This window comes from Melozone crissalis, unplaced genomic scaffold (assembly GCF_028551555.1).
Source record: "Melozone crissalis strain CALT ecotype California unplaced genomic scaffold, PUWL_Pcris_2 ptg000006l_1, whole genome shotgun sequence".
Taxonomy (NCBI): domain Eukaryota; kingdom Metazoa; phylum Chordata; class Aves; order Passeriformes; family Passerellidae; genus Melozone; species Melozone crissalis.
The window spans coordinates 15,193,314-15,204,032 of record NW_026535784.1 but is presented as its reverse complement, the minus strand read 5'-3'; the positions used below and the strand labels follow the sequence as shown (position 1 = coordinate 15,204,032).

Below are 10,719 nucleotides of genomic sequence, written 5' to 3'. Positions count from 1 at the left end.
TTCTGGCTTGCGGGAGAAACTTGGATTTTTTTTTTTTTTAATTATTTATTTCCTCAGGGTTTCAGAGCGCGAGGCGCGGCGCCCGGAGCACCGCGGATCCGCTCCGAGCGCGACCCCCGCCCCGATCCGGCTCCGGACTTTGCCGCTGCCCGCAGGGGCTGCCCCGCGCCCGGGCGGCCGCAAAGCCCGCACCGGATTCATTGTCCGGAACGGGGCCCGCCTCTGGCCGGCCCGAACGCCCCCTTCCCGCGCCTTCCTTTCAATGCCCAATTCTCACTTTGCAAGTCTAATTACAGCTCTCCTTGGCTCCCAGAAGACACTGCCAACTACCCCAGATAAAAATACTCTTCTCACTTTTTTTTTTCCTCTTTGCAATACAACTGCCACGAGATAACAACCCGCTTGCACCAATCCAGAAACAGCTACAATTAATAGAATAAGATATGTTAATGATGTCCTCAGATTTATTTTCACGAGCAATGGACTAATTAGAGTCCATTATTCCAAAAATACTCCTGCTGCATCTTATTTGATGGTAATTAGTCCTTCAGCTTTTTTTAAACAGCACTACAGCACATTTTTCTTTCAGTAGCATAATACAAGGGGTTTTTTTAGATGTTTGCATTTATTTCTTCCTTTTAAATCGGTCGGTTTGCATGGAATAACATACAATTTAATAAAACCATCTTTTAAGTGTGTTTCATAATGAATTAGGGAAGTGTTTGTTCAACTGGCTTTGCATTCTAATTCAATTTCAATATAGAGTTAGGAAAAATATCAGATAAAATTTCACTAGTATATTTGAGTCTATTTTTCATTTTAACCAAGGCAATAACCACTTAAAGGGGGTGAAAAATATGGAGAATTAGTTTCCATGGGGTGATGCTCAACAGAAAGGCAGGGGGCAGATGCTGGAGTGCCTCATAGGAATTTGACTGATGTCAGGATGTGAGAGGTCAGGACATCTCCCAACCTGGACATCTCCTTGCCACCCCTACTCTGTGCTTGTTATACTGTGCTAGTCACCTCACAGCTGAGGCTTAAATGATTTTCATTTAGTTCCACCAAGCCAATGCAGTCACAGTGGATAAACAGGCTGCTTTGAAAGCCAAAAATTAATTTTAATGCATTCAAAGTATTCAAATTAGAATCAACTGGAGATCTGTCATTTAAACCTTTGAGGGCAGAAACTGGACCATTCAATATATTTTTTTTTAAGTGTGTTATTATTTGTACTGCTGTTGCTGTGTACTGATCCAAGCAGCATGGATTTTAAAAACGGGACAGCTAAAAAAACTCTACACAAATTGTCAGAAACACCAGTCTAACACCTTTCCTATCAAACAGCCACCTTCTTTACTGCAAGAGAAGACCAAGAGAATATATACAACATGAAACTGCAAGATCAAAACTGTGCACAATGTGGATAGATATTAATTTCAAAGTGAAACTAAAGTCACAGAACAGATACAGACATTCAGGGTGGCTTCATCTTTGAGTGGAAACCGGTTCCTGATGAGTCCCTTCCAAAGAAGAGCAAACAGTTCCTTCCTGCTGATACAGCACTTGTTTCAGCTGCAGGTACAGTTAGTCCTGCCACATGGTCATACTCATTTTAGGGCATTAAGCAAGCCAGACTCATACTGGAAATGGCCAGGGATGCAGAGCCACACAAAAATCTTCAGCTTGGTTTGGAATCAAGATCCCAGAGGGGGACATTAATATTTCAAGCTAGTGTTTAGTGCCTCAGAAAAATAAACCAAAGGCTTTAATCCTGGGACTCACAGTATCCATAGCTGAAAAACATACCCAGGTGCTTATATCTGCCTACTGGAAATGTGTGTGACACTTGCATTAAACTGAGAGCACCACCAGCTGAAATTAACCCTTACAGAGAGATTTTCTGATGCCTTCCAGCACAAACTGTTATTCCATCTTTCTACCAGCTCTCATCCTCTAGAACAGCCTACAGAGGGATGCAAAGATCTTACTGTAACTTTATACATAACAGACTAAGTTCAAGAAACAGAGGGTAAATGTTTTTATTAAACAGTTTACATCATTTGTCTAGATTAGCATTGTTGTATATTTTTACTTACAGATGTAGGTTTTGGTTATTTTTCCTTTAAAAATCTCTTTTAACTGTAAATAACATTCACCACTACTAAGAAACCCATGAGGAAACTACAAACAAAAAACACATCTGAATATCTAGGCACCACTTTAAAGTTCTATTACTTTAAAAAACAACTTTGCTTGAAAACTTAAGAGAGTTCATAAACGTTCACTGCCAAGGGAAAAATACATTTCACATCAACACCTAAATATACACATGTGACATGGCTAAAGGAAAAAAAAAGAATTTTCCATTCTTTGTCAGACTTTTTCTGTTGAATAATTTTCTGCCTGTTTTTGCTCATACAACTGAGTCCACTGCCTCTAAACATCTGTAATTATTGTAATAATTGCTTTGGTTGGTCCTATAACAATTCCATAGGCCATGACAGTAAAGCCTGTGGTTTATGATGTCACCAAATCCCTAAGGAAAATGTCAAGCTGCACCCCAGCCATCCAGTTGAAAAATCTGTTACAAGAAACCTCCTTTCTGAATTATCTAAATAGTTGAACAACTTGTTAGTACAAAACCTAAGACATCTTCAAAACACTGTCAAAATAAAGAAACGTTGAGGGATTTATCAGCAAGGTGAAGTGTTTCCATTGCTATCCTCAGGGCAAGGAGCAGATCACAGTCTGCAGAAGGTCCTGGCTGTATCAACCTAAATCAGCTGCTCCAGATAACAACATTTTTCAGGAAGACTTTGGGCTCTCAGAAGGTGTTGCATTAACCTTGCTGGGAAATTGCACACCAGATTCAGCAGAGCTCTGAGGCACGTTCCTGATTTTACGTCAGTGGAACACAGAAATAAGTTTATATAAAAATATGCTTACGTGTTTGGTTGAAATAAAACCTAAACCTTCTGGTTTCTTTCCCCAGACTTGTTGTTGCAGTTAGCTGAGGAGCAGCTTTACCTACATTGTTCTCTTGCTGTCTCTTGCCCTGAGCTTCAAGCGATCATTTCTCAGGGAGAGGGAATTTCATTTTTGATTCTCGTGTTTATTTTTTCATTTCAACTGAGAATACAAGGACAATATTGTTGCGGGTTGGTTTGGGGAAGGACAATATTGTTGCAGGTTGGTTTGGGGGATGACAGCTCCACCAGAAACTGCAGAACACATCAAATCCCTTTTTAGGTAATCCACCAAGCTGACAGAGAGTTGCAGATTTTTGTGCACTGTGTCAATATGTTTGAGATTTTTTTAAGACAAATAAAGGCAGTCATGTGCATTGAGCAATCCACAGTTCTTGAATGATAGATCAAGGCAGCTGACATCAGATGGAGCAGGGCTGCTTTTGGTGGCCTGGCTTGGAACTGCTAAGAATTACCACGAGAGTTTTCATACCAGCTTATAATAAAATATATATGCCATTTTAATAAAACCAGAAGACTCCAGAACCCTGCTTCAAATGTTAGTGCATTTAACTATTCAGCTAGTTTTTCGGGGGCCTATTTTCTCATTAATCCACTTGACATAGTTTGTCACTCTTGTGTATACTCCAGGCTTGTTGACTCTGCCACAGCCATCTCCCCAGCTGATAATTCCATAGAGGTAAGAAATGTCATTTTCCTCACAAGCCAGAGGTCCACCAGAATCTCCCTGCATCAAAAGTAAGCAAAGGTTATCTAATTAGATAGAAAGCAGTCAGGAGATCAGTTAGGGAAAGTCATAAAATAGGAATTATTGCACATGAGATTTAAACTAAAAAAAAAAAAAAAAAAAAAACACAAAAAACCAGTTTACTGAAGTTTCATTATAGAAAGCATTTTTAGTCACATTTAAATATAATGGTGTTTTGTTTTAAATTACACATTAACAAAAGTATTAAAATATCAGATTTTGTTTAAAAACATGAACATTTTAGATTCAGAGACCTACTGAAAAGCATGATTGATGTAGATAATTTTCAATGGAAGTGAACAAGCCTTTGGGGCTTGGCACTGTGTTGTAATATCAGCACTGCATGGAGGGGTTACATGGGGGCATTTGGAGAATTTCTCAATGCAGTTTATTGCAGCTTGCAGAGAACATGAGAGTTTTCAAAGAAAGGTGTTGCATACAGCCACACTTTGGGAGTGTGGGATACTGTAATTTTATGTGGCATATGGGGTTCTGCGTGTGTTTGAATTTGCTATTAAGTATTTATCTTGTCGTTAAACCACAAACTGAAAAGCAGCCCAAACTACACTACAGCAAGGGTTAATTTTGAACATTTTTACTTATATTAAACCTTGAAAACATTCAGGACAGGGTTTTTTATTATTTTTATTGTTTCTCTTAGATTGACTTTCTAGAGAAATTAAAATGTTAGAAATTAAAAATGTGACTTAGTAAATGGTACTGGTGAAAGCAGCTATCACTCTAATTATTTGAGACCGAGGAGAAATATATTTTTTCCTATCTCGAAAGAAAATTCTTTGAGACCAAAATACATAAGAAAATTGTGTTGCCTTTATACTGAAGATTTCAGTATAAGTGAAGGACATCAGATGAAGTCTTATTTGTATATTTTTCACAATTAGTCTAATTGATTGCAGTTTTGGCATCAGTGCACTAATTAAATTACAAAAGTTTCCAAGAAAATATTTTAAAAATAATCAAGGGAAACACATAGTCTGTTTGATGTTTCTTGGTCTTGGAATATTTTTTATACATAACAGATTATTTACAGGTTTATATCCTAAGTGTACATTAAGAAAATCCAGAGGTCAGCCACTTCTGTTGTTACATTAAGAGGTCTACAGTATTTCCCCTCAGACCCCACTACAAGTCCGACAATAGGGAAAAATGAATTATTGATTCACTAATAATGACTTCATGTCATGAGCACTGTTCTTCAGCAATATCTGTGACTCAAAATCACTGTTTCTCAGACTTTGTAATTTTCTCCAGACCACTTGTCTTTGTACAACTCCTTTCTCCTTCCCTCCACTTTCTTTTTTCCTTCTCATTCCTGATTTCTGTTTTTTCCAGGGCAGGGAGAGAGAATCAGCTGTAATGCTGTCTCTTATTTGCACTTCCTGGGAAAGGCAAGGGGAGCTGGGCAGGCAGGGTCATTTCCATCCCTCTGGCTCCGTGACCCCTTGCAGCTTCAGTCTCAGCCCTGGCCTTGAGCCACTGCTGGCTGCTGCCATTTCACTCGTGCCACCTTTCTTTGGATATGTTCATGACCTCTATGGGCCTTCCAGCACACAGCATACATGACATTCTTGCCTGCACTTACACTGCCAGCTATTAGCTATGTGCTGCCTTTTCACGAACTTATGTTAATAGAGCAAAACCCTCCTCCTTCAAAATGAGCTGTAGATGAAATCTGAAGTTTTATGTAAGGAATAATCTGATCCTTCATTTTAAGAAGTCTCATCTATCACCACAACAATTCTGCATCCTTATTCAGAGCCGAGGTGTGACATAACTGAGAGTAGTGAGAGCATGAGGTCATTCCATGAAAGACTGAGGTTGCATAACACAGTTTCCTATTGACTGACATTCTACACCATTCAGTCACATCCACTATAGAAACCTCAGCTCCTTCCTCCAAGCCTCACCACTGCTCCTCACCTCCTACCCAGGTGTCCTTATTTTCCCTCAGTCAAGAGGCAGCAGCTCTGGGATTTGTCCCCACTCAGGTTCATGCTGGTTTTCCTGCTGGCACGTCCCTGCCAGCTGGGCAGAAATCCATTGCCACCACCTGCAGGCTCAGCCAGGACTGGAGCAACACACCCTCCAGTGCACAGCCACTGCCCTATTTGAAGGTAGGAGGAATGTAATATCCTGCAGCCCTTCTGTAGAGCTTAATTGACATTGAACATGATAAAAAATGAAGTTGGAAGCAGTCATATAAGGCTCTTTTCTTTAGGAATATTTCTTTTCTTTAGGAACGCTATAAAATCAAAATTAATAATTTGAATACTGCAATATTTACGACCCAAATACATTTTTCTATCACCTGCCTAGAGATGATCCAGCATTACCTGACAAGCATCAGATTTGCTATCAAAGTAGCCAGCACAGAACATATTTTCTGTGAGTTCTGTTCCATAAATTTCAGGACTTCTGCACTTCTCCTCCGAAATAAGTGGAACCAGTGTTTCTTGCAGGACATCTGAATAACCAGATATATCTTTAAAAAATGTCCCAGAAAGGAAAAGAAAGTCATTTTTATAGAATGTCAAGAGCGTAACAGGAAAACACAAGGCACAACACATTTAACACATAATAAACACATTTAACACCTCTCAGTAGTATTCATGTTATGGACACCTTTAAAATAAAATAATTTGTATAGTGATCACTTTCTGATCCTCCAGTCAGACTCCATAAAATAACTGTATTGCCATGTCCAGTCATTGATACATTTTGGCTTCTCTCATTTTCTAGAGACTCAGCAACAGTACCCCAGCATTCCTGTCCTCATCTCTTTCCAGATGTGATAATAAATCATCCATTTTTCAAAGGCTCTATTACTTCTTTTTATCTTTAGACTACACATTTAGATTGGGATATTTGCTCATACTTTATCTGTCACCAAAATATGGCAGCCAGCTCCCCAGTCCTTCTCATCTATCTACATAGGTTTCTGCTATCTCAACACTGAAGCAGCATGGTCGAGCCTCATTATCCTGAAATTCCTCCTCTGAAAGGATGGGATGATTTTTTCCACTTTTCTCAAGATGGGTGTAAGCACTTCTTAGCCCAAATTCTACCTAGCCTTCTCCTATCAATGTTTTCAAAGTTTGTTGATGGTGAAGTTAAAAATCTCTAGATTTTTAGTTAGAAAGTCAGAAATCAGGGGAAGGATTCACTTTACTAAAATTCCAGGTGTTGGCACTCCAATGAGTTACTTTCTCCCCTCCCAGTCCAGTGAGGTCTAGCTAGCTCATAGCTCCTTCCATCCTGAAATTGGTGCAAACATTTGGTCAAAGGAACCACACTCCAAATTCCAAGGCCTATAAAGGAAGTTCAGGATGACTATTTCAGATGTAAATGTTGTAAACTCTAAAGGTAGGTATAAAGAATCCCACCAGAAGTCCCTTGCAAAACATTTTAACAAACTCTCAGCTGTATAACATACATCTGAGCGTTATGTTTTTATTATCATCATTTTTTTTATACAAATATCAGCTCTTGTTTTACTCACTCTCATGCTTGTGTCCCCATCCAGAAATCTGACATTTCAAATGGTCAGGGAAAACAGTGTTACTTTCTGGCAGGCAGATGGGCTGAACAAACTGGGACTTGACAGCACAACGTTGGCCGTTCTTCTTCAGCTTAATCAAAGCTGCAGAACAGAAAATGCAGGAGGAAGAAAGTGACTGTTCCCTTTCTTTAATGGGATTGGCAGTAATGGGTCTCAAATACAAATTTAATTATCCCCTAAGCCTCTCTTAATTAAGATATTTCAATCAAAGACAGACAGACTCATCTCAACAGCACCTGATTTCACAGCAAATTGAAGGCTGAAACATTCAACTACTCCCCTTGTGGGAATATTTATTTTATGCTATGCTCACTGAGCAGATTTTACCTCACTGCCTCTGTAGAGAAGGGGGAAGATAGAAAATACATGTGTCTCCTCCCACCTTGTAGTTAAATAACAGTGACATATCCCCAACTTTCAGCTGAAATAAGTGGGATGTGCAAATACTCACTGCTTCTGAAAGCCTGGCCATTGGCCTAATTCCAATTCCATTAAAAAAATTAATTACTCCATGAGCTGGTGTATTTCGTGTTCTGTTATAACTGAGTTCAGCAAAATTCAAGATCTTTAAAATTAAGGAATAAAATCTTGGGACATTTCAAAACCAAGCTTCTTGAAGCTACAAAATATTACATAACCTGCACAACTACCTAGTCTTTACTAACCAGTCATGGGGTTGAAAACAGTATAAATACATAGCTGTGCAGCATCATGGGTTTGATACTGAAAGATTTCAAAAATTGGTTCCCTCTTTCATTTGGCTGTAAAGCAGCAGAGGGGGCTTTGTACTGGGTGGAACAAGGGCAGCATGTTGGTTTGGCCACAGCACTCAAAGAGCTGAGGTAATGTGGACACACCTATTAAACCTTCTCATTAGGCCTTTAGGAAGCTCAAAGTTTTGTGAGCACAGCTGTGTGGAAAGCAAGTGACCTCACTGGTCTTATTTCTCTACCAGCTACAGTTTTTGGCCTTAGTGGAACATAGGAGCAGTAACTCACAGCTTGAGAAACCCACACAAACCTTGCTCCCACACTTCCTCACCTTGCTCCTCTTCCCCGCTAACTCTGCTTCTGAATCCCTCAAATTTCCTAGCAAACACTCATGTGATAATTGTTTCCTTTAGAAAAGTATTTTCAGCAGGACAAAACTCTTCTGTTGCATCAGAAGAAATCACTGACTGGACAGAACAGGCACCTGCATCTTTCTCCCCACAACACAGTTTCTGCTTTCTCATTTTTTTTTTTTTTTGCAGTTGGGCTTGTCTTAGGTACTCCATGCGCAGCTCTCCCTAGATTTGGTCATAGCACACTGGTGAGGCATGCCTACCTAGTTTCAGAGTAATTAAAAAACCATCATGGGTGGTTTTCACCAGGAGATTTCAGAGCAATGTCTCAAATCCAGTTTATCTCCTTGTACACTGTGACAGAGCTCACACCAACACAGAACTTGAATGCTTTTTGCAATAGAGTAGAAAATATTCACCATCTGTGAGCCAAAAAAAAAAAAACTAGTACATGCCTGACCTAAAATATTCTCAATGTCAGGCTATTAAATAATCTCACAAAGTGCTCACACAGCTTGATGCCCTGGGGTGACGTGACAACTTTCACAAGAGCAGATCAGAAAATAAGAAATAAGTTGCTGCTCCATTGTCATTCTGACTAATATTATAAGGTCAATCAGAAGGGCATTTAACTTCTGAGTGATAAGACAGCTGATTTTTAAATCTATCTCAGTGTAAAAAATGATTCTTAGTACCACAGGTTTTCAGAGCAGATGGGGTTATTACATTCATCTAGTCAGATCCTTTATACAATACAGACAATAGAATTTTACCAAGTAATTCCTGCATCAAGCCTACAGCTTCTGGTTCAGTTGAAAAAAGGCCTAATCTCACAAAGACTTGAAGTGATGATCAATCTGCCACACACCTAGATAAATTACTCCAAAGGCTAATTATCATAATTATTTAAAATTTGCAATTTATTTTTCATCTGAATTTGTCTAGCCTTCAGATGCTGTTATAACTCTGGTAGAGATAAGAACCCTCGGCATTCAAAAGCCTCTCCTAGTATCTATGATTTTTCTACTCTAAAGGCAGTTTCTAACAGACCATCTAAACTTGAAACTAGGTTGAGTAAATGGAAAATAAAACTGTCTGAAGAAAAATACTCACCAATATCATGTTCAGTAGGATTGAACACAGAATACTGAGGATGCAAGATGTATTTCTCTATCTCAAATGTCTGTGTTACATCAGTTGTTTTATTAAATATTTGTTGACCCAGAACTACTCGAATGGTGGATTTTAGTGGACTGTAATGCAAAAGAGAGACAAGCATTACTAGGACAAATGCAGGTGATTTTCCAGTGGCTGGGTATCCTATGAACCATTATAACCTCAGCCTCCCACTATGTCCATTATTTACCCTCTCAAATGCCTTTACCTGTTCCCCAGGTTTCCTGCCTACAGAGGGCAAGAAAAAAGATATTACAGTGAAACCCAGGCTCTGTGGGTCCTGATTAGCCTAATTAAAGGCTGCTCCTTCTTGAAAGAAGGAAAAGGCCAGCACAGGCACTGTGCCCAGCTGCTGCTTGGCTAGCAAGAATCTTTGGGGGATGTAAACACCTCTTCTAGAAATTCAACTGAGTCAATTTAAACTCAGCTTTGCCAATGAATACAAAAACTGCTCAGAAAGAAAGGAGGGATCAAAAGATGAGTCAGTGGTGGATATCTCGTTTCTCCAGGAAAACAGTCTCCTGAAAAAAATTACAGGCATGGGCCAAGATTTAAAGGTGCTGGAACATTGACAATTCAGGAACATCTGGGAAGCTTCCACTGAAAAGATATCACAAGAGATTTGCTTATCTATGTTAAATCTGTTGTCCAGAATCAAGAGCAACCTGGTGAAGTCCCAAAAGCACATGGATTTAATGGGAAACTTTACAGCCAAAGGAGAACACAGTAATTGCAATTCACACCATCTTTTCCAACTATCAGGTTTTTACTTTGAAGACCACAGTTCTCTGATATCCAGCATCCTAGGAAAGAAAACTAATAAGAACAAGTATAGCAACTGGGAAGTAAGGGACATTGGAGAATAATCAGGAAGCGTTTAGGAAAGGAAATATAGTCTCTAGCTTTGAAAGCAACAGAATTCACATTTCACTCTTGTTCTAAAACCAATTCAAACTGCTTAAGTCTATAATGAATTAAGTTAGCAAGTTTCTTCAACATTGGAGCATTCCTGTGTTTTGTTACCCAGTGCAGGAGAAGGAAATATCTGGTGTCACACATCATGCACAGACACAGAGTGGTTTGTATCATTGCAGTTTCCCTGGTTGCATTTCTGTGCCCAACAGGTACAAAAGTACCAGTACTCCCCCAGTACTGAGTGCAC

At 39.3% G+C, this 10,719-nt stretch overlaps 1 protein-coding gene across 1 annotated transcript in view; it reads right to left on the bottom strand.

The window, feature by feature from the left end:
• Positions 1-3,517: 3,517 nt before the first annotated feature.
• HGFAC (HGF activator) overlaps positions 3,518-10,719 on the bottom strand; it is a 38,969-nt gene continuing 31,767 nt past the window's right edge. Inside the window, exons 11-14 of the mRNA XM_054295616.1 lie at positions 9,495-9,634; positions 7,259-7,399; positions 6,093-6,241; positions 3,518-3,717 (exon numbers count right to left, since the gene is read on the bottom strand). Of these exons, the coding sequence (XP_054151591.1) occupies positions 3,547-3,717; positions 6,093-6,241; positions 7,259-7,399; positions 9,495-9,634 (601 nt within the window). The 3' untranslated portion in view covers positions 3,518-3,546. The remainder of the gene's footprint in view (positions 3,718-6,092; positions 6,242-7,258; positions 7,400-9,494; positions 9,635-10,719) is intronic.